At 40.1% G+C, this 24849-nt stretch overlaps 2 protein-coding genes and 1 long non-coding RNA gene across 12 annotated transcripts; 1 reads left to right on the plus strand and 2 right to left on the minus strand.

The window, feature by feature from the left end:
• Nucleotides 1–3262: 3262 nt before the first annotated feature.
• LOC115754505 lies at nucleotides 3263–16777 on the minus strand. Of its 10 annotated transcripts, XM_048281875.1 has the most exons (9): nucleotides 7163–7386; nucleotides 6895–7126; nucleotides 6587–6640; nucleotides 6433–6492; nucleotides 5163–5291; nucleotides 4813–4899; nucleotides 4371–4511; nucleotides 4002–4106; nucleotides 3263–3500 (listed from the first exon to the last, which is right to left on the minus strand). In XM_048281875.1, the coding sequence occupies exons 1-9, from the start codon at nucleotides 7375–7377 to the stop codon at nucleotides 3360–3362; spliced, it is 1164 nt and encodes a 387-aa protein (XP_048137832.1). In that variant the 5' UTR covers nucleotides 7378–7386; the 3' UTR covers nucleotides 3263–3359. The 10 variants fall into 10 exon arrangements, with proteins under 10 accessions (XP_048137832.1, XP_048137833.1, XP_048137831.1 ...); XM_048281876.1 differs by having other exon boundaries at nucleotides 5214–5291; nucleotides 6895–7386; XM_048281874.1 differs by having other exon boundaries at nucleotides 5193–5291; nucleotides 6895–7386.
• On the plus strand, nucleotides 6209–16263 carry LOC125315854. The gene is made up of 3 exons (XR_007199145.1): nucleotides 6209–6512; nucleotides 9119–9120; nucleotides 16252–16263. It is a non-coding gene; the product is annotated as an uncharacterized LOC125315854 (long non-coding RNA).
• Nucleotides 16778–22538: 5761 nt separating the features above from the next.
• Nucleotides 22539–23805, minus strand: LOC115754512 (transcription factor bHLH162-like). The gene is made up of 3 exons (XM_030693545.2): nucleotides 23610–23805; nucleotides 22892–23233; nucleotides 22539–22693 (listed from the first exon to the last, which is right to left on the minus strand). The coding sequence occupies exons 1-3, from the start codon at nucleotides 23781–23783 to the stop codon at nucleotides 22550–22552; spliced, it is 660 nt and encodes a 219-aa protein (XP_030549405.1). The 5' UTR covers nucleotides 23784–23805; the 3' UTR covers nucleotides 22539–22549.
• Between the last annotated feature and the right edge of the window lie 1044 nt (nucleotides 23806–24849).

Here is a 24849-nt window from a genome sequence, read left to right on the forward strand (position 1 = left end):
TTTTCTTGCAAACGTCCCAATGTTGAGGAAGTAAAGTAATTTCGGGAATATTTTGTGAAATAAACATACATAATAAATCTTTATATTCAAAAGTTTGCCGAAGCAACTCGTACGTAGAATTCCAACGAGTCGGAATATCTTTTGGAAATCTTCTTGCCCTTCTCCCATTTTGTTTACAAAATTTTCCCCATGATTTCATACATTGGGGACGACTCCATAAAAATTTAATTGCACTTTTTATTGGGGCGAGAGAAATGTCAAGAGTTCGTAAACCATTTTGTACACATAAATTTAAAACATGACAAGCACATCTAATGTGAAAAAATTGTCCGCCAAAAGTGGGTTTGCAAATATTTTCTAATTCGGGAATAGAAGCGGTATTTGCGGCGGCATTATCAAAACCAATTGAAAATACTTTATTTATTAAATTATATTCTTCTAAAACTTGCCTAATTATTCTATAAATATTATGAGCCGAATGGCTTTCATCAAAAACTCGGAATACAATAAGTCTTTTTTGAATCATCCAATTGTCATCTATCCAATGACACGTGACACCCATATAAGAATGAATTTGTCAAGGATCACTCCAAATATCGCTACCTATATGCACACGTCCATTGAATTCCGCAAAAAATTTTGCTAAAGATTTTTTTCCTTTTTTATAAAGATGAAAAACTTCGCGTTTAAGAGTATTTTTTGAAATAGTTGGCGTTTGCGGAACCAACGCAGTATTTATCAAATATTTCATATTAAAATTTTCACCAGTATTAAACGGAACATGATTAAGGGCAACATATTCACCTAATGTTTGTTTATAAAGTGCTTCAGTGAAACGAAATAAAGGATGAGGCTTAGAAGTGGCGTACCCGGAAATTTGTTGTTGCGTATTGTCGATCCCCGCTTGCGTTGGATGTTTTTTCGTCAAATGCCGACGGAATGTTCCGTAGCCGTCTCCTTTCGTGAATTTATATGTTTGTGAACAATATTTACATTTTACATTATACTTACCTTCGACTTCATCACGTACCTTGTCGAAGTGTAGCCACAAGTCCAATGTATTATCTCGGCCCTTCCGTTCCGGCTCATTTGCCGTTGACGTTTCTTCGACACCAGTGGGAGGATGAAGACTTTCTTGTGTTGGGATGTGCTCGACGTTCGGAATCGGGACATAGTTGATATTATCGTCGTCGTCTTCCCAACTTGCATACTCACGAGGATCGTATTCGGGAATGGGATACTCGGAATCTCCCATAGCCATCTTGCCCTTGTCGGCATTTCTGCTTCCACTTGCCATTTTTGAGAAAATTGATCGGAAATTCGATTGAGAGAATTGAGTCGGGATTGAGAGAATTGGGAGAATTTGAGCGATTTGAGAGGATTTCGGAGAGAATTCGAGAGATTGTTCAGAGAATTTGTGACAAAAATGAAAGGGGAAGCATATGCATTTATAGGCAAGAATCATTTTTAATTCTCTTTTTTTTTTTAATGTAAAGCAATGGCCAAAGAGCCGTTGCCAACGGCCCAAAGGGGGGGAGGAGGGGGGCCCGGGGGCGAGAGCCCAACGGCTCTCTGCCCCCGGGCCCACTTTTTTTTTTTTTTTTTTTGGGGCGGTTCCGAGTTGGAACCGTGGGCCCGGTCAACAGGCCGGTTCCGGGCCCACGGGCCCAAATGGCCCCCTCTAGAAGTAACCATGGGTAGTTCCTTCTGCATTATGCAACTTTCGATCACCTTTGAAAACCGTTTATGAGTACCACCTTTGATTTTTTATATATAGATCTACGTTATCCCTTTTTCTAGCATCAACAGCTCAAAACGGGATCATATTAAAAAGACACAGAAAATGGACAACTTCAATTTGATGTTCTTGAGCTCTTTCCTTCTTGCTTTTTTGGCTCTGAGTTGGGCGGAAGTGCACTATCCACGGGGTGATTCGATAACACGAGCAGATGTCTCAAGAAGATAACAATCTACGGCAACGGGAGGAGCGTCCAAGCTACAGTGGACGAATGTAACTTGACTATGGGATGCGATGATGAACACGACTACCAGCCTCCATGTGATAACGACATTGCCGACGTGTCTAGAGCTGTGAGGGAGGCCCCAGGCAGGCCTAAGGACAATTGGCGTTGGCTCGATATTACATGGTCTGACGCCTAGTTCTTTACGCTATGCTTATCACATACTTATATGTACCCATCGCATATTATGCTCGTAATTATTGCAAAAGTGAGTGATCGTACAATAAAACAGATAGAAAAGAAATAAATCGAACATTAGACTTATGTGATTCGATCATAGGAACATATATCCATAGGAAGAGTAATAACGAACTTCACTATACATCAAACGATGCAATGAATATTACAACCATTTGAGCCACTCAAACTCTCGGTGTTCTTTAGCCCCCAAAGACATCCAACCCACAGGTTTTTATCCTCGTAATTGCTCAGGAAATAATCTCACAATCTCATTAGCGGTAATTTAATTGGTTTGGACACTCGATTCTTTTTATGTAATTTCACGAAAAAACACGGAGATAGACCCTTTTGCTAAGCATTCATGTACGGCGCTTCAATGGAGACCCGAAAATCAAAAATCAAAGACCAAACCTAGTATGTATATCCAAGAAAGAGTTCATTGGCTGACGTGCAAAGAAAATCCATGCCACGAAATCGGTCAACGCAATTCCACCTTGGACTTTCGTCAATTCTTAGCAGTAACAAGTACGAATCACTTAACAGTGAGTCTGATGACACTGATTATCAATGCCCAAGCCCGAATTAATATGGATACTCTTCCGGTGTGGCCTCATGGTGGCTATCGCAGATGGAGGAAGAGAGAGATCGATAGAGATTTTTTTTATTCTTATTTAATTTCACTTCATTATGTACGTGTCAATTCCTAAGTGACTCAAGAGTGACAAAAAAAAAAATGCACGTCACGTTTGGCATTCGTAAACCGCTAATACTGTCTCCTTTTCCAAAGAGGCAACATGCCTGCACTGAGGATTTGGCCGATTTATCTTCATTATTCCTACCTCGACCGCCCCCCAAAGTTTATCCAACAGAATTTGTCTTATTTCATTTCTTCCGAACAAAACAGATAACAGATTGGATCCACTCCAGCAACAGCACCAAGCAAATACGCCCCAGACGAGAGCATCTTGACGGAACGGCCCGACTTTTCCAAGGACCAGACACACCACCCACAGTTCCAAGCTCATTGGGACCCTGACAAAAGCAACAAAACAAGTTAAACGTCAGATTCAAGAAAGAATAGTAGTCATGACACGATTTAGCATGTAAAAACCATCAAATATTAAAACTAACCAACACGTGCAACGTGGAAGAATTCTCTCAATGGTTCACTATACCACATGCAAGAAGCACTTGCAACATAATGAGATCTGAGGCAATAAATCTTACCGTTTCAAACATAAGTGATGCTATAATTAACTGTATCTTTCTCGAGAGTGGCCTTGTATTACACAGGGCAACCTGTGGCAGCCACAAAGCAAAATCATGCTAGAGAAGAGAGAAGCAATGGAATTTAAAGATCACGAACTAAAGTAGCCAATCATAATGCTTTTTATATCCATAGCATCTAAAAACTGCAATTCAAGATTGCCACTAAGGGTAATCCAGATAGAAATCAAATACGGTAATCATCTATGAAATACACAATGTCAACAAAAGTCGATCAACTACTAAAAATGCAACAATAAGTGGGTTAAATTGACTTTTGGATTCTTAGACAACATGGTTGGCCTTCAGATTGTAAGTGATCTAGGCAATTGTGCTACATTACCTTGGAAATAAATGCATGAAGAATCAATCACCCCTACCTATCACATAATAAGCAACTCTCACGCTGATTATTGAACATCAATCGCTGAAGCCAATAAAGTAGAAAGAATGGTAGCCACTCTCTACGGCCGTCACTTAGAACAGCAACAGAACACCTTACAGATGGAAGGGAAAAGGGAAAAGAGGCAATACTTGTAGTGGGAAATGATGCCTCATAAACCCGACGCCATACTCCATTGCCTCTTCATATGCTACACGAAACCGCTGTTCGAGATAGACCACACGCTTATTAGCAACCTAATAAATAACAAAAGTGAGATCCAGAAGGATATATGTGAGTCAAATTGACTTTTGGATTCTTAGCCCTCCTCTAGTGTTGGAAATCGACACGGTTGGCCTTCAAATGAAGTGGTTATGTTCTGCTGCTCAAAGGATATTGTGTATTGTTTCCTTTGAAGTAAATGCATGGAGAATGAATTACACCCTAACTACTACATATAAGCATCTCTCACATTAGCCGATAACTCTCTACAGCCATAGTTTAGAACAGCAACAGAAGACCTTACAGAAGAAGGGGAAAGGGAAAAGAGGCAATACTTGTAGTGAGAAATGACGCATCATAGGCCCAACGCCATACTTCATTGCTGCTTCATATGCTACACGAAACCCATGTCCGAGATAGACCTCAAGCTTACTAGCAACCTAACAAATAACAGAAGTGAGATCCAAAAGGACATATGTGAGTTAAATTGACTTTTGGATTCTTAGCCCTTCTCAAGTGCAGGAAATCGACATGATTGGCCTTCAAATGAAGTGGTTATGCTCCGCTGCTCAAAAGGTTATCGTGTTGCGTTTCCTTGGAATTAAATGCATGGACAATAAATTACACCCTAACAATTACATAAAAGCATCTCTCACATTAGCCGATTACTCTCTATAGCCATCGCTTAGAATAGCAACAGAACACCTTAGAGAAGAAGGGGAAAGGGAAAAGAGGCAATACTTGTAGTGGGAAATGACCATACTTCATTGCTGCTTCATATGCTACACGAAACCCACGTCCGAGATAGACCTCAGGCTCATTAGCAACCTAACAAATAACAGAAGTGAGACCAAGAATGATATGTGAGTTAAATTGACTTTTGGATTCATAGCCCTCCTCTAGTGTAGAAAATCGACATGGTTGGCCTTCAAATGAAGTGGTTATACTCTGCTGCTCAAAAGGATATTATGTTGCGTTTCCTTAGAAGTAAATGCATGGAGAATGAATTACACCCTAACTATTACATAAAAGCATCGATCACATTAGCCGATAACTCTCTACAGCCATCGCTTAGAACAGCAACAAAACACCTTAGAGAAGAAGGGAAAAGAAGGCAATACTTGTTCGGAGGGAGGCATAACCTTGTCACCATACTTCCTTAGTTCCTCCATTGCTACATCATACATATCTCCAGGATACACCTCAAGCTTATTAAAAACCTAATAAATAACAGAAAGGATACATGTCGAGTCCAGTTAAAAGAGATGCAAAAGGATATAGCAAACAGACTAAAGTTGATATAAGAGTTGGTCCAAACCACACTTCATATGTTATAGTGATCAAAACTGGAAACAGATTGCAGAAAAACATGCCTTGAATCATCATGGGTCATAAAGGATAACGGTTGGATCGACCATTAGAAGCCATCCACAGATGGAGATAAAATCAAATTGATCCTTTAAATTTGTATCAAATGATGATCAAAAGAGCATCGAACGTACACTGAAGACATTCACTTCCATGATAAAAATATATGTCAAGCTACTCTTCTCCTCGAGTATAATGCCCGGTATTCTTGTGCTTATTCAGGCCCTGTTTGGTTCAGCATTCCAAATGAGCATTGGGGCTCTAAAGTCCCTTGACCAAATACAAATGATGTTTGGTTCATTTTTGGCTTACTTTGGAGAGATGCAATTGCATTTCGAATGCTCTCCAAAGTCCTTTAACCCAAAGTACCTCTACTTTGGGCTAAAGGACTTTTGCGAAATGCAACTAATTTTTTTATTATTTTAATTTTGTTACCTTCGCTTACCGCCGCCACCCACCGCCATCACCCATTGGCCGCTGGTCGCCGGTTGCCTTGCCGCCGCTGGCGGTCGCAGCCGCTGTCGCCACCGCCACCGGTCGCCACCGGCCAGCTGGCCGCCGCCACCGCCTTTTTCTCAAAAAGAAAAAATAATTTACAAAGTTTATTTTTCACCAAACAATATTTACGTCAAAATTGCTTTCCAAATGTGTTTTTAAAATACACTTTACCAAACACTACTTACATTTTGAAAAAAAGCCTTTAACCCAAAGGTATTTGCATTTTCTCAAAGTCCCTTGGCCAAATGCTGAACCAAGCAGGGCCTCGGAAGGAAAACCGACAAGATGTGAATGAGAATTACAGCATTAAGCTGGAAAATCTATGGATAAAAAGGTAAGATATTGTAAGGCAGTTCTAGTATCACACAACCTATTAAAAACTATTATCATCCACTAATTCGTCAATGCTTGTGAGTGTCACCAAACTTATTGCCAGTGGGAGAAACGCTGAGCCAATGAAGCACAGACTACGATAAACATTCAAAAAAGAAACACCTTTGGATTCTGCTTCAGCAATTCAAGCGTACCCGGAGGGCAATCGCGCCATTCTGTGAACTGCACTCAAACAGAAACCCGTTAGTTCTGAAGTATAAAACAATGCACAAACCAAGCAAAAACCTCAATTAGCATGAATAAAAGCCTCAATTACAAATGGTGAGATTCGCTTGATACAGAGGGTTCTTCCTTCTTCTCTACATAATTCCTGCAACCAAACCCACATCATTGAATTTACAGCGTGAAAAATGGATACTTTGCACAGATTATACCCATATAATCTGATAAAATAGGGTTCCATGAATCCCATTCTCTTTCGCCACATTTTGTGGGCGACCAAACAGATTATCAAGCCCAAACGCGAAGGCAAGAACTCAATTTTCCAAGTCTCATTTCAATTTCCCTTGCTTTTCCTTGTCGCAATTCATTCCAAATCCAAAATTTAGAGCTCACAACACTCACCTGAGAGTTATGTTTTGTCCAGACCAGGTACACGCAGCACTTGCCGTCCTCGGACGCGCACGTGAAGAGCAACACGCGTTCCTCGGGTAGCGTCCTGCTGCGACCGCCGCCATTCTCCCTCCGGTCATCCGAGCTCTCTCTAAGACTCTCCACATTGAGATTCGGATCCTCGAAGTGGGTTTTGGGCTCGGGGTCGGGCGCACGACAGTAATAAGCGGCAGCGGACGGTCGAGTCGCGAGGGAGTTGGTAGAGAAAGGAAATTTGGTGATTTGGTAGGTAAAAGGAAAGTGCGACGTGCGTGGGAGGTTCTGGCAGCAGAAGAAGGGAGGCGGGAGAGGAGAGAGCCAGGTAGGTGGACTGGGGCGAGTGGGCAAGCCGGGTGATTCGCGAACCGGGTTAAGGCAAGGTGAAGGCGTGCGAATGGATGTCAATTTCTGGATTTCTTGCTTGATCCTCCGTCCATGGATAGGCTCTCGCAACATTGCGCGTTTGAATAAAACATGAAGACGAGAGAGACAGAGGAAGAAGAGAGAAGAGCTCCAGGATCAGGTAAGAGCAAAAACCCTCCGTCGGCCTTTTATAAAGAGAGGAAGAGAGAGATTTGTGGTGGGCCGCAAGTAGCTGAACCCCTTGAAAAAGCGCACCTTGGAAAGTTCACCACTTTCCTCTTTGCCCCCAAAATAAAAGTCCAAGTTTGCCCCTTTGAAAAACAAAACCTGTAGGCTGGAGTCACTCACTTCACTCTCCTGGTCGCTGGACTGCTCTCGACCGCTCCTCGGTCGCTCTCTCCTTCGCGACTCCATCTTACTGGTTCTTGTTCTCCTCGCCATTTCCTCTCTCTCTCTAAGTGCTCTTTTCTCGTTCCATTTCCGCCATGGTTTCCGAAGGGATCCTCCTCGGGATGGGCAACCCCCTCCTCGACATCTCCGCCGTCGTCGATGACGAGTTCCTCCAAAAGTACGTCCTCCTCCTCCGCCTTCCCTTACTCCCGATCTCGTTCCGTGTCTTCGTGCTTCTTCGGTACGACGAGTCTCTCGGTGAAGCGCCCTCGCCCCCGGCATTATTAGAATTGCCCAATGCTTCTGCGGTAACGATCGATGATGGAGCAGCTTCTCGGCGTTTCTGATATTTACGTTTGAATGTTCAATTAAGCGTGGACCGTACTTGCGATGAGGTTTGCAGGATGTTAATTGCTGATATTAGAATGAACCACATGTTCTCGTTACTCTGCCCACAGAACTTAAATGCTGTTCCAAGCAAAAAAATAAAAAATTGAAGAATCTTTCAAGGTCATTGGGGAAAAATCCTAGAATTAGTTCTTCTATGAGAGATGTACACTGAAAAACTTCCAAGCTGATATAATTTGTGTCTCACAGAGTGAAATGGGTCCAGTACATAAAACATACATAATGAAAGATGTACTTACTATAAGGATGATACCATATGCATGGATATTTTGGGTGGCAGTGCTTTTGGGGCAGTTAGTAAACTTGAAGCATTTGACAATGGTTAGCATAGCACGAACAAAATTAGATATCGCATAATCCTGCTTCGGCCCCCCCAAATTAAATGGAACCTCTAAGTACATAGACGGACAAAGTAGAGAAGTGTAGATATAGAGACAGATCTCTGTTCAGCATGTCATAAAATAAAAATCCGAAGGACCAATTAAAACTTACCTCTCTCTAAGGTCGAACCCATCCTGCAGTAGTGTCTGAAAATAAACAGAGAGACATCAACCTTTTTGCGAGCATGGAAAATTGGTTTATAGTGCATTGTGCATGGTAGATTCTGAACTATGACAGATTATGAACTAAGTTTCCCAGAGAGGGCTGTGACACTGTTTGGGTTTAATATCGTAATTTTTACAATTATCAAGCCTGGGATGGAAATTAATACCCACTACTGCAAGGGCTTCTTTTGATGTCCCGGCAGGATTTGGTAATTGTATCTGCAATATATCTTGCTCTTGAGTACACAAATGTAGCAATGGGAAGGGAAAAACAATTCACAACTTCCGGAAACTTACGGATCACATGTTCCAGTTGTTTTATTGAGTGTTGCCAAGGGACAGTAGGAACCTAAAGGACATGCTTCATTGACAAGAAAGGAAGACAGCAGATATAAGCAGAGTTCCTACTTCTTTTTCTTTGGAAAATCAATATAACAGCATATGGAAGCCAAGATAAGCGTCTGAAACCCAGCATACCGTATCCATAAAAGCAGTCAACTTTTATAGCCACGGAACCTGAGTAATGCACTAAAATTTGCTTCATTTATTATTGTTCTCGCAAAATCTCGTCAACCCAGAGGAGAGAGTCCCTACTTCGTTTTTGCATCTATAAAATTGCCTATCAACTACTACTATCTTTGCACTGAAAGAAGCTTCTGAACAGTATTTAAGACCATCATTTTCCTCTTTGATGACAATTTACACATATACCTGGAAAGCATTTGCACTCATTGTTTTATGTCAATTTTTCCTTCCCGAAATTTTCCTTTCTCTGTTGACCAAATTTGTTCTGTAGTCATAAGCTTACTTAAACCTTCATTTGGCCAGTTCGAGCTCCCAATTATGCTTATAGCATTTCAACAATTTTCTGGGAAAATGTAGCTGTTCTGCTTATGATTGGTCCAAGAATTGGAAACCTTGTTCATGCATTACCTTAGTTTAAATGGCAATTCAGTGGAGTAACACCATAATATTTTAACTAGATTATTGCCAAATTTTTCTGTCGTATTCACTTTTCAATCAATATAACTCTTAGGAAACACATCCTATGCAAAATTTTCTATTTCATTTCCACTGATAATTTACATCTGAGATTCAGTTATATGCTCGCGTATCATGCAAGTAATACCCTGAGGGCAGAATAAGCCCTCACAGCAAGGTTGACAGTCATGTGTCCTCGAAGGCATCTCTTTGAGGTCTTGAGGTCGACCTTCTGATCTGTCTCCACCGAGCAAACCCATCCAGGTTCACATCCAGAAGCCCAAGAAGTCAAATTGCAGTTCTTGCTAGGCCTTAGATAATCTGTGGTTGTTAGCCCGTTTTCGAAGAAACTACTAAAGTAGAGCTTGATTTCTGCAACCGTGCAAATTATTCTGGTAAGATCTGTTAATCCCAAATATTACCACCATCGGAAGATGCAAAAGAAGCACGATTACAACTTCTGCTGGATAATTTGTGAAATCAACCTCATCTGTCTTAAAAAGCTTTTGCTTTTTTATTCTGTTTCCCTACTTTTCCAATGTGCTTAACTATACCTCAATAAGCCTTTCAATTTACCATGTCACTGACGAGCATCTTTCTCTTTCCCTCTCCGAGACAAAGCAGTTTCAAGAAAAGATGGAGGGAATCCACGATTGTGCTAAAGCTCACACCTTTGGTTTTCTCGACACAAGAAGTAAAAAAATCCAGTTTCCCTGTAAAGTTAAACGCCCCCATTCCACTCGGCATCCCTGAAGGCCAAAATAACATTCGATCAGGAGGGAAATCATACAAGCATGACCGATAAGAGAGCAAACACCAAAGGAACTACTCACACATCCGCAATGCCGAAGCCCAAGATGCGTGATATATCCGCTCTGAAAAACGAGGTAAGATTCGAAAGCCGGCCATAGATTAGCTCCGTAACCAGAGGCAAAACGGTTGGGTTGTTGGTCTGACTTTAATCATCCCCATCCAAACAGCTCGCGGGACCCAAGTAACTCAAGAAAACAACCAGAAAGAGAGACACGAGGCAGGCATGACAACAGCTGCAATCCCTTCCCTTTCTCATTGGGATCAAATAGAGCTCTTGACATGGCATGTAAAGGCTGGCATCCAGGATCAAACTTAAAATACATGTATCAAAAAGGCACTTGAATTGTATGCACCGTCAATGTCAACTTTGCACCATGATGCCAATCATGAACAGTGGCAATGTCAGGAAATCCAATACTGACATTTTTGCAGAAGATTCGTGAATGAACCGCGTCTTTTTTCTGGAATTCAGCTCAAGGATCGAGATCAGAGTAATGGGTCAATTCTTGTTATGCTTAAGGGAACGTGAAGAGCTTGTGGAGAAGCAAACGATGGAGTTTGAGAAACGTGGCAAGTCCCCATTTTAGGATGAAGCAACGGTCAGGAGAGAGAGGTGGCTAATTTGAAGGAATGGACAAATTGTAAAAGGCAAAAGGGCACAAGCAAAAGCCATGATGGTTCAATCGTGCGCCGTGTTTGACACTGAATTGGGAGTGTATAATCTTGACTGGCCTTCTTCAATTGATTCTCACGGGAATTACATCGAAGGGTTACGCGGCACAGCGTCCCATCTTTCAATATTCACGCCATCATAGTCATTTGCATTGATGGTGTCATTTGACAAATCGTATCGCTTGCATCACTCTTTCCCTACAGGGACAAAGGTTTGACCGTGTCGTGCTTTTATTGGTCGTACAAAATTGATATACGAGCGCTTTTATCAGATGTACGTAAGGTTCTAAGCAGTATGTTTTTGAAGAGGTCATCCATGGAAAAAAATGGAAAAAGAAAAGGAAGATACCAAGATTTATCCCTTGTGGTTCATGGAAGCTTTTGTTTTTGGGCTTCTGTTACCGGGGAAGAAGAACTCTCCGGCGAAAATATCCAAAGTGTAGAGCAAACATCACGCTGACATGTAAAAGATTTCCAAACTTGTAATCCACGAACACATTCATCGAAACCCATTAGAAAAATTAGTATTCCTAATCTAAATCTGTCCTCCGTTAGCAAATTCGGTTGGCAACCGTTAATTGTCACGATTATCGCAAGAGATACACCTTAGATCGGGCGTCCATTAACATTTAGACATACGAAGATTTTTAGCTCAGGAGATAACATAGTCCATTCATTGAAGTGCTCAATAAATGAGAATGGGTCGAACACAATCTAGTATGTGCTATAAATATTATCAGAAAACATAATTGCTGATTACGAATATTGCATAACTCTAAGCAGAACTTGATCTCTTCATGTCAAGCAGCAGCAACTCGAATTATGCCATCAAATGGACGGGACGAGTCAGGTTGAAAATGATCCGGCCTAAATCAAAGCAACTCTTTCAAAAAAGGGAATTCATGTCCCTTCCTATCCAAGATGTGCTCTCAAAAGACCTCCTTCAACAGCGCAGTTAGGTCTTAGAGAAGGAATTGATTTACCTAAGTAAGTAGCCAACTTTCGACTCATTCACCAATATTGATTCGTTTATTTGAAATATAATTTTGATGCCTCATACCCAACCAGACTTGTAACTTTTCTCATACTTTCAATAACTTGATATTTGTACCGTTTCTTCATAGTTTGTAAATGTAAGGGCCGTACAGTAATTAGATATCTCTTGATAAAGTTTCCTCATATTCCTTATAACTTAATTTTTGTAAATTTTTCATAAATAATAATAAAATTGACGATCTTATTGTGGATAATAAACCTTGGAATGTTTTTTTTTTTTTCGAAAAACCTGGAATGTTGGTGAGTTATTATTTATTAAAAATATTCTATGGTCGAACTTTACGGTTCATGTACTTTCCTAGACGGGAAAATTTTAAATGTACATCATCTTTTCCGTCGTTTGTTTATCGACAATTTATTAGTTGTAGTTTTCCCAAAAGTAATGCTTGTAACCTGTTTCAGTGGTGAATTCAGTGAAGGAACAACAATGAAACGAGACGAAAGATCGGTGATAATGCAGAACGTGAACAAGCCAGATTCTTCGTAGAACCAAAGTGGGTTTGGTTCACCATCCGTAATGAGTTTCGGAGAAATGCAAATACCTTAAACCTAAAATAATACAAATCATTTGGATGCAATTTTTATTTTTTTATTAAAATACTTAAACCCTCAGCCGGACCGGCGAAGGTTTCAAGATGCCGGCGAGCTAGATCCGGTGCTGATGGCCGTCATCTAAGGTTGAGCCTAGTGAAAGAGATGCTTTTAAAGAGGCCCTCTTTCCTCGGTACATAAGCTCTTACAAAATTGAGCATTTGTCTACGCCTAACTTCTTACTGTCATCGACTCTGAGCTCTTCAGCTAAGCAAGGTAGAGACTGCTACCCATTCCTCTTCTGTATAGAAGAGCTGCTTCGTTCCTCACTAGAGGAGTCAAAGAGATGATATATCCATTCTTTGACTCCCCAGATGGGTTTCTGGTTCACTATCTCACCCTCACCCGCACCCTCACCCTCATGCGGCCCCAGAGCTAGACTCTAGCTTCAAAGACCGTATTCTTCTTAGGAGCCTCCCCATTGGTCGAAGAGAGGCCAAGCCCGCCTGTGGCTGGTCATGGGTCGCCGACCGTCGCCGGCAATGGCAACAGGCTGACAAAGAAATTAAAGGAGAAAGAATAATTTCAAATTATTTAATAATTTTTCTAAGAAAATCAATTCCTTGCCAAACAACTGGAATCGATTTCTAGTTCATTTTTTAAGTTTCGACCTAACACCGAAAAATATAGCCATTTTTTAGAAAAACTTCCTGGACTTGGATTCTTTCAAGGGGCATTATAGGCTGGTCTTGTGAGAGCCGGAGTTATCATGTTGTAGTTACCGAGCACCGTAATCACCGATCTTGATGCCATTCAGGACTTCATCTCTCAGCCATTTGTTGCCCATGGTCGGATCTAATATCTTTGATGTTGTCCCATTGTTCCAGCGATACCATGCCTGTGACCCATTGAACAGATCAAATGCACCAAAACGTCGACAAAACTCTAGGATCCGGAAAGTGAGACAGGGTCCACCAAGCTGCTCTTAGATCCCCTCTTTGAGGAGGCTCTAGGATAAAGCCCTAAAGCTTAATGGGTCCACAATTAGCACTAACAAATTTTGTCCATCGGACACCTCTTCGTCATACATCTCTTGATTACCACTGCCTCCTGTACTAGACCATCTTCTGAACCTCTAAACCCGACGGAACCGACATGATCAGATTAGCTTCTGAGCCAGCATCATGCAAAGACTCGTTAAAGATTGTGTTTACCTAAGTTAAAAAAAAGAAAAATGGCGGATTTCAATCCGGCCACGATATCAGCTCAAGTTTTGACATATTCACTGATTCATACACTACATCAGGGTCTTTGCCAGTAGTAGCATTAAAGAAGCCACTTTCAGAAGCATTTGCCGCAAGTGAAAGGAGAGTACGGAATCAAATTGAGCTCAAAAGCACTACCCAGAGTGAAAAGTACATGCGGTACTGCAAGAGCTGATGGGTTCAAGAGCTTTCCTAGAACCAAAAAATTCAACAGGGGACAAAACAAAAAGAAAATGAAGAGCACATACTGCACTCTTTCCATTAGAAGATTAGAAGGGAGTATGAACTTGGTTAATGGACAAAAGCAGGGAAACGACCATAGCACATAGCATGGCGATCTTCAAATATGCAGTACATTCCACATCTTCAACCTATCCAGACAAAAGCTCATGATAGCATTCCTTGGTCGTCTTTTGTTAATTTAATAGAGAATCTGTGTTCTCATCAGACAATTTTGAACAAACTGAGCTGTTCAACGGTACTTCATCCAACAGAATTGTCTCATTTCATTTCTTCCGTCCAATACTAGATTGGATCCAATCCAGCAACTGCAACACGCAGAAACACCATAGAAGAGAGCATTTTGAGGGAACAGCCCCTTTTTTCCAAGGAAAATCACGCTGACAAAAGGAACAAAACAAGTTAAACATAAACATCAGATGCAAAAAAAGAATAGTCATGACACGATTTAGCATGTATAAACCATCAAATATTAAAATTAACCGACACATGAAACATGGAATGACTTCTCTCTGATGTTTCACTATACCACATGCAAGGAGCACTTCCAACATAATGAGATCTAGTGCAATAAAGCAATAAATCTTACCATTTTAAACCCAAGTAGTTTACCTTCAATTAAACATATCTTTTCCCAGAGTGGCATTTGATCACATAGGGCAACCTATGGCAGTCATAGAGTAAAGTCATGCTAGAGAAGAGAAAAGCAATGGAATTTAAAGAGCACGAACTAAAGTAACCGATAAATAATGCTTTGTATATCCGGAGAATCTAAAACTGCACTTCAAGATTGCGACCAAGGGTAATCCAGATAGAAGTCAAATATGGTAATCATCTATGAAGATGCACAACATCCACAAAAGTCTCAACTACTAAAAATGCAACAACATAAGTGCGTTGAATTGACTTTTGGATTTTTAGCCATCCTCAAAATCGACATGGTCTCTATTGAAGTGGTCTCTGCTGCTCAAGAGGCAATTCTGCTGCATTTCCTTGGAAATAAATGCATGGAGAATGAATTACAGGCCTACCTATTACATAATAAGCAACTCTCATGTTGATTTCTGAACATCAATGGCTGAAGGCAATAAAGTAGAAAGAATCATAAACGCTCTCCGAGGCCATCATTTAGAACAACACAACACCTTAGAGAAGGGAAAAGGGAAAAGAGGCAATACTCGTAGCGGGAGGAAATGAGGCGCCATAACCCTGACACCATACTTCATTGCTTCTTCATATGCCAAACGGAACCCACGTCCGAGATAGACCTCAAGCTTATTAGCAACCTAATAAATAACAGAAGTGAGATCCAGAAGGATATACGTTAGTTAAATTGACTTTTGGATTCTTGGCCCTCCTCTAGTGTAGGAAATCAACATGGTTGGCCTTCAAATGAAGTGGTTATACTCTGCTGCTCAAAAGGATATTATGTTGCGTTTCCTTAGAAGTAAATGCATGGAGAATGAAGCATCTCTCACATTAGCTAACAACTCTCTACAACTCTCTACAACCCTCCTCTAGTGTAGGAAATCGACATGGTTGGCCTTCAAATGAAGTGGTTATACTCTGCTGCTCAAAAGGCTATTGTGTTGCGTTTCCTTAGAAGTAAATGCATGAAAAATGAATTACACCCTAACTACTACATATAAGCATCTCTAACATTAGCTGATAACTCTCCACAACTCTCTACAGCCATTGTATAGAACAGCAACAGAATACCTGAGAGAGAACAACTTAGAGAAGAAGGGAAAAGAAGGCAATACCTGTTCTGAGAGAGGCATAACCTCGCCACCATACTGCATCAATTCTTCCAACGCTACATCATACATATCTCCAGGATACACCTCAAGCTTACTAACAACCTAATAAATAACAGAAAGGATACATGTTGAGTCCAGTTAAAAAAGATGCAAAAGGATATAGCAAACAGACTAATAATGACTTAAAGAGTTGGTCTAAACCACACCTCACCCATTATAGCGATCAAAACTGGAAACAAATTGCAGAATAACATGCCTTGAATCATCATGGGTCATAAAGGATAAATCTATGGATAAATATGTAAGATATTGTGAAGGCAGTTCTAGTATGACACAACCTATTAAAAACTATTATCATCCACTAATTCGTCAATGCTTGTGAGTGTCACCAGGAACACCGAGCCAATGAAGCCATGGACTATGATAAACATTCAAAAAAGACAAACCTTCGGATTCCGCTTCAGCAATTCAAGCGCACCCGGAGAGCAGTCGTGACATTCTGTCACCTGCACTCAAACAGAAACCCCGTTAGTTCTGAAGTATAAAACAATGCACAAACCAAGCAAAACCCTCAATTAGCATGAATAAAGGCCTCAATTACATTTTGTGAGACGCGCCTCATACGCAGGGTTCTTCTTTCTTCTTCTCCACATAATTCCTGCAAACAAAGTCATATAATTGAATTTACGGTGTGAAAAACGGATACTTTGCATAGATTATACCCATATAATCTGATAAAATAGGGTTCCATGAATCCGATTCTCTTTCGCCATGTTTTGAGGGCGACGAAACAGATTATCAAGCCCAAACGCAAAAGCAAGAACTCAATTTTCCAAGTCTCGTTTCACTCACAACACTCACCTGAGCGTTATGTTTCGTCCAGACCAAGAACACAAAGCACATGCCATCCTCGGGCACGGACGTGAAGAGCAACGCGCGTTCCTTGGATGGCGTCCTCCTGCGACCGCCGGCATTCTCCGTCCGGTCATCGGAGCTCTCTCTAAGACTCTCCACATTGGGATACGGATCCTCGAAATGGGTATTGGGCTCGGGCTCGGGCGCACGAGGGCAGTAAGCGGCAGCGGACGGTCTAGTCGCGAGGGAGTTGGTAGAGAGAGGAAGTTTGGTGATTTGGTAAGTAAAAGGAAAGTGAGACGTGGGTGGGAGGTTCTGGCAGCAGAAGAAGGGAGGCGGGAGAGGACTAGGAGAGAGCCAGGTGAGTGCAGTGGGCCGAGTGGGCGAGCCGGGTGATTCACGAACCGGGTTAAGGCGAGGTGAAGGCGTGCGAATTGCTGTCAATTTCTGGATTTCTTGCTTGATCCTCCGTCCATGGATAGGCTTTCGCAACATTGCGTGTGTGAATAAAAGAAGATAAGAGAGAGACAGAGGACGAAGAGACAAAAGCTCCCGGATCAGGAGAGAGAAAAACCCTACCGGGGCCGGCAATTCCGAACCGGAACCAGCCCGAAACTAACCGACAATGGTCATAATATGGCCGTTGCAATTATAACTCCTCCCACTTTTTTTTTTTCATTCTAAATTTCTTATAAATACCATTCTTCTCTTTTCATTTTTTCTCATAATTTCTCTCAACTTCTCTCAATTCTCTCAAATTCTCTCAATTCTCAATTCTTTCAAATTCTCTCAATCCACTTAATCCCGGCTTAATTCTGTTAATTTTCTAAATCGGCTTTTCACTCAATTTTCTGACAAAAATGGCAAGTGGAAGTAGAGTTGGTGACAGAGGAAAGATCCCGATGCCGATGGGATGGGGGAATCCAATTATTCTTAATCTCATGATCAATATGATCCTCATGAGTTTACATGTTGAGTAGACAATGATGATAATATTAACCATGTTCCCAATATCGAGCACGTCTCAACGCAAGAAAGTCTTCATCCTCCTATCGGCGTTGAAGAAATGTTGACCGCAAAGGAGCCGGAACAACAGGCCTGGGAGAGTACATCCAACTTATGGAATACTTCGACAATGTACATGTAAACGGAGACATGCTATAAATATTGTACGAAATCATATAATTTTAATAAAGGAGACGGCTATGAAACATACCGTCGGCATCTGAAGCAAAAACATGCATCGCAAGCGAGGATCGACACCAGGCAACAACAAATTTTCGGGTACGCCAATCCTAACACTTCTCCTTTATTTCGTTATAGTGATGAACTTTATAAAGAAATATTAGCTCAATATGTTGCCATTGAACATTTACTTTTTACTACTGGTGAAAGTTTTAGTTTGAATTTTTTGATCAACACCGCATGTACTCCGCAAGCAAAACCTATTTCGAAAACTACTTTTAAACGAGAACTTTTTAGGGTTTATAAAAAACAAAAAAAAGGCTTTGCAAAACTTTTTTACGAATTTCATTGAACGTGTGCATATAGGTAGAGACATTTGGAGTGATCCTTGGCAAAGTCATTCTAATATGATATCACATATCATTAGATAGGTGACGATTGGAACATTCAAAAAAGAGTATTTGCATTTCGAGTGTTTCATGAAAGGCATACTGCCAATAATATTTATAGAATAATTAGGCAAGTTTTAGAAGAATATAATTTCATTAATAAAGTTTTTTTAGTTGGTTTTGATAATGCCGCGTCAAATACTGCTTCCATTCTCGATTTAAAAAATATTTGTAAACTCTCTTTTGGTGGATAATTTTTTCACATTAGATGTGTTTGCCATGTTTTAAATTTATGTGTACTAGATGGTTTACGAACTCTTGAGGTTTTTCTCACCCCAATAAAGAGAACAATTAAATTTTTATGGAGTCGTCCCCAAGTTATGAAAGAATGGGGCAGATTTTGTAAATCACATGGACAAAAATCAAAAAGATTTCCAAAAGATGTTCTAACTCGTGGGAATTCTACTTACGAGTTACTTTATCAATTTTTTGCTTAAAAAAATTTATTATGTATGTTTATTTCAAAAAATATTTTTGAAATTACTTTACTCCTGTAAGAAAGGGTTGTTTGCAAAAAAAATTTAGATTTTTTGAAAGTTTTTAATGATGGAACTAATACTTTATCTTGTGTTTATTATTTTACTACGAATTTATTTTTAATAGCGTGTGTTAACATTGCTGGTATTTTTTGTGAATATGAGCAAGATGTTCAATTAGCTCCGACTATTATAGCAATAAAGGCAAAATGGCTGCATTATTATACCCGCATTCGTCTTATTTATTTGATTGCTATTATTTTCCATCCACGTACTAAATTAGATGATTTGTATGATTATCTGAATGGTTTGTTAGATAAGTCAGGTTTTATATTATTGCTTTACAATGGTTACTAAGTAGGCACATTTAACATGTTTGATTATTTTGACATTATTTCAAATCTTTTCAAATTTGGGTTTTTTCAGTCAACGTATAAAATTAAGTCATCACATATCCGTCGACATCTATAACTCATTACTGATAACCTCTCCATAATATTATTGTTTTTTAGGAACGTCGATTTTAGATAAGTAGAACAATAAGATATTTTATCTAATTAATGTGAAAATTAATGGTATCCAAGTAGGCACCTTCGATTTTTCTATTTAATTTTTAATATATTGTTTTTACTTCTTTCAGTTTGTTTGAATTTGTTAGTAAAGTGGAGGGAAATCGGAGAAAATGGAGTTATGTAACAATGTGACTCAACCTCAAGATTTCGTTCTACACAATTCTTTTACAATATAAATTTTTTTGCATAGGACAAGTCCACCTTTCCAATCAGTTTGACCAATTGGCGACTTATTTGTAAACTTTTTTGAGACCACTAACTTTCGGAGAAAAATACCAAATATGGCCTAAATATATTGTATATATATCAATTTAGTCATAAAATTTTTAATTTGATCAATTTAATCCTAAATCTTTTGATGATTTTCAATGTAATTCTTCTCACTAATTTTGGCATCTTCGTATCTTGAAACTTAAGGAAGCTTTATGCAATCGCCGATGCAAATGCCGGCAGTCCTACGTGACATGGCCGGTGTTAATATGGATAATTTTTACTTTCTTTTTTATCTTTATTTATTTTCCTTTTTTTGTCTAGTAAGCCCTAGGAGGGCTTTGTGGCCCTTTCTTTTATAGATTTAAGATTTTTTTTGGTGATTAACCCCTAACTTTTGCCTAAAACTAAGCGTGGATATATACAATAAAAGAGGCAAATGAGGGACATGGAAAGATTTGAATCTAGGAGACAACTGCTAAAAAATTTTAAGCTATTAGATAATGACGTAATTCGATATTTAACAATTCCAATGCTCCCCTCAAGCATATTACGGACTTAAAATTGGAGAAAATGAATTTTTGTGACGATGTGACTCAACCATAAGATTCCATTCTACACGATTCTTTTACCATATATACTAACTTTTGAACTGTACCTTTCCAATTAGTTTGACAAATTGGCGATTTATTCCAAAATTTTTTGGGACCACCGACTTTCGGGAAAAAAATACTAAATATGTCTTAAATATACTATACATATGTCAATTCAATCATAAACTTTTTAATTTGGTCAATTTAATTCTAAACCTTTTAATGATTTCCAATACGATCCTTCTAACTAATTTTGACCTCTTCATATCTTGAAACATAGGAAAGTCTTTATCCAATCGCCGACGCAAATACCGGTCGTCCTACGTGATACAGCCAACGTTGACATGAAAAATTTTTGTATTTTTTTCAAAAAAAAATCTTTATTTATCTTTTTTGTCTGCTAAGTCCGAGGAGGGCTTTGTGGCCTTTTCTTTTATAGATTTAGGACTTTTTTGAGGTTATCCCCTAACTGTCGCCTAAGATTAAGCGTGGATATATATAATAAAAGACGCAAATGAGGACATGGAAAGATTTGAATCCATGAGACAATTGCTAAAAAATCTTAAGTTATTAGATAATGGCATGATTCAATATTTAACAATTCCAATTCTGCCCTCATGCATATCATGGACTTAAAATTTTGTAGGAACACAATTAACTGTTGCAAAAACTAAATGTTGGATAAAAACGTGATTTAATACTTAAATATTATAATGCGTTGCTTCCGATCATAAGCACTAAAATATCCTTCTCGATTGTATCGAGTAGGGGTGTCAAAGGTTCGATTCGGTTTGGTTTTTTGAAAAACCGAACCGAACCGAACCATTAGTCAATATACTTAAACCGAACCAAAATTTGTCTTGAACCAAATTGAACCGAACTGAAAAACTCAGTTTGGTTTGGTTCAATTCGGTTCAGTTTTTTCATTAGACACCCACCTTGTGCATGACCCAATGGCCACCCCGAGGCTCAAGCTGGCCTCCCCCAAAACCACCGCCAACCACCATAGCTTCACTCCCTCTCTTCTTGATTTGAGCTCCCCAAGTGCTCCTCACTGTCATCAACATCGTAATCCCATCTCTTCATCATCATCAAATCCCAACATGGGTCCGGGTCATGGTGGTTGGAGCTTCTTGCACGCCGTCTTGACCACCAACCGCCGAGAAACCACCAAACCCAACCAAAAATCACCCGTTTACGTCCACTCCCTAGCGAGAGCTTCCTCACTCAGGCTTAGCCCACAAAGCTTGGAGCTCTGCACGGAGAACCTAGGCAGCAAGAGCGGCAACATTGTCCCCTTCGGCAACGACAACGACAGCGACCCCCGGGGCGAGATCAAGAAGGGCGAAGAGGGAACAAATAGACCCGAAGCCTCGGTTGACGCGACAAATCGCAAACGTAGGAAACGCAAGCGAGAAAGCAAAACCGCGGACTAATGTTAATAACAGCAACAGGAAGCCGTTCATTGCTCCGATGAGAGAGAGCACGAAGAAGAAAAGGGGGAGAGAGAGAGAGTGCACGAAGATAGAAGAAGAGAGCGAATAAAGCAGAAAAAGGAGGGAAGAGAGAGAGCGCACGTAGACAGAGGAAGAGAGAATAAAGCAAAAACGGGAGGAGTGATAGAGAGCGCAGAGTAGTGAACAATAAGAGAGGATAGAGAAAACCGTGATCTGAACCGAATTGATCTTCACCGAATTGATCTATTAAATTATCCATGTTCTTTGACTATTAATCGAACCAAAACCGAACTGAACTGAAAATGCACAAAATTTCAATTCGGTTCGGTTCGGTTCAGATTTTGGTTCAGTTTTTAGTTCGGTTTTGACACCCCTAGTATCAAGGACATATGTTGCAGTATTGACCATAATTCATACGATAATTACTAAGTTTGATTCACACAATAGTAACTTTGACCCGACCCAACCCAACCTCACCCGTTTCTCCAAATATTTTTGGCAAATATAAGTTATATGATTCTTGCATCCGATGTCATTAAAGGGGGAGTCTTATAGCGATAGAGCTTAACGATACAGTCTGGCTAACAGTGCTTTACCTGAGGTAAGGAGGGGAGATTTTAGATAATCGTCTCCATTATATCTCCAAATATAGATTATTGCACTTCATGTCAAGTACTCCTTTACAGCATAATTGAACTTAAGCTTCTAGATCGAAGATTCTAATTAACGTTCACAAAATTCAGAAGATGAAGCATTGGAAAATTTGCCTCCAAGATGCCTTCATAGTTTAATTTGCATATGTTGGTTTTAGAAATTGCATATGTTAGGGCTTAGTCCACAGTCCCATAACTTTGGATAAAATTCTTCGTGACCTCCATCGGTTGGTGATCCGCTCACGAATGTTGTCAGCCGTTCGGATATCGTCGCAGCGCCTAAACCAGACTCATCAATCTGTAAAAAGACCAAGAAATTCCCGATAAATATGAAGCTACTCTACAAATTAGGTTTTACAAGGAAGAAGAAACTTTATCGGCTAAATCCTACCACGATCAATGAGATAAATGTCCGGTTCAGCTTCTCTTGAAAATGATTGATGTGTACTATTACAACTTGAGTTCCGATTTCAATAGATGGAGATTAAGTACGTACCTTTGCATGCACTAAGTGGTAAGACGAGTTCCCGACAACGGAGAAGTTGGCGTTCAGCACCTCGACCTTTTCCTCGTGGAGCATCCGGAGAATCTCCGAAAAGATGAACTGATCATGTAGCCCGCTAGTCAATATTACCACCAGAGAAGAATCTCTCACTCTGATTTCGATCTGGGGCGATTTAATGGCTGCGGACGTGCTGCTGCTTGTGCACGAGCTCGAGGTCGGTCTCTTCTTGCCCATTAGGTTTTCTTTCTTGTCCTTGGCTTCCTTCGCTGCTGTCTCTAGGCCTTTTATGTATCTTATGGCATCATCTATTTGGTCAGGCAGTGATTTCGCTTCCTGCATCATCATTCATCATGTCAAAGATGCTCTCGTAAACGAAAACGACTCAAACATGTGCACGTACATGCAAATGGACGTCATCCGTATACCTTCGTGTCACAATAACATAATCACCCTGATCGATCATGTAGCTAAGATTCAAAACTTCAGAAGTTTGATGATCAAGGAGGTTATCAAGAGATGTAGCCATCAGCAAGATCATAGGACACAAAAAGCGGGGTCGTCGCGATTCCCGACATGATTCGACACCTCTCTAGAAGCAAAAGAACATCACTAATCAACGCGAAATGATAAGACATCAGTCTTTCGCGGTGACATGAATTCGCAGCTCTAGTTTATCGAGAGAGATCGAGAGAAAGAGAGAGACCGACACCTGATCAGAAGGCTGAGTGGGGAGGAGGGAGTTGAGGACAGAGTAGAGATGCTTCATCCGATTCCTCCGGTTCTTCTCAGTGATTTTCCTCTCCGTTCTTCTCGTAGTCGAAGGCTGCTGATGAACTCTCTCCATTTCCTTCCCTATTACTACGTTCGCGTGGGACACAGCCATGAGAACAAAATACGATGTTCTGGAGAAATGGAATCCTCGGACTGACACCTGCATTTATATAACAAAGCTCGAGCCTGCTGTGGGAAACGGAGCTAAAAAGAGACGAAAAAAAGTGCAACAGTTACGTGGTCCGTAATTCAAAAGGAAGTGACATGGTCGGAGGCTCGGAGCTATTATCTACAGGTGTTTGACTTGATGCGAGGGATTAAGTCCTTGCACGGTTGATTATCGGTCCAAATTCACACAGTGATTCATGTCGTGATGCACGAGTATGGACAGGGACTTGACGGATTATCAGAAGCGACTTAGGAATGAGTTATTTTATAATATCAATTGAGCCCAAGTTATATTTCAGCATCATCGGATGTATGAACCAACAAACCGAGCAAAAGTGTAAAAAAAAAAAAAATTAAACATATTGCATTAGTGGAAATTCAGTCATAAAACTCTTAATTATGTCAATTTAATCCCAAGTCATCCTACGTTGCACACACAACTTGGGCATTCCTTTTTTTGGCTTGTAACTTTTTTCTTTACTCTCTTTCTTCTGATTGAGGTCATTGGCCCTTGGCAAGGCGTTGCAGCCCTTGCCTGGGCTACAAGGGTCGGCCAACGCCCGCCTTCAATCAGAAAAAAAAAAAAAAAAAGGAGTAAAGGAAAGAAACAAAATGAATAGAGAAAAATAAACTATGCTAAAAATATATAATATAAACAATATTCATGTCAACGTCACCCTAGGATAATTACGATCCACGTTAGTGATTTCCAGCTAAAATTGATCAAATGGATTCAATCGGTACAAATGTAAAAATTTCAGGATAAAATTAATACAATTAAAAAATTTTAACTGAATTGGCACAAACACAATAGGTTTAAAACTTTTGTGACACTCGTCCCACTCAACCCGAGTTTTCACTTAAGTATTGAATTGAAATATCATCCGTGAGAAATAAGCGTCTTATTAATCATAGTCTAGACGAAGTATTTTATGTTTTTATCGCATTTTGACGAGTGCTATGTCCATTGCTTTTGACGAGAGAAATTATTTCATATTTCATCTCCGGTC

The sequence above is a fragment of the Rhodamnia argentea genome, chromosome 7 (genome assembly GCF_020921035.1).
Source record: "Rhodamnia argentea isolate NSW1041297 chromosome 7, ASM2092103v1, whole genome shotgun sequence".
NCBI lineage: Eukaryota > Viridiplantae > Streptophyta > Magnoliopsida > Myrtales > Myrtaceae > Rhodamnia > Rhodamnia argentea.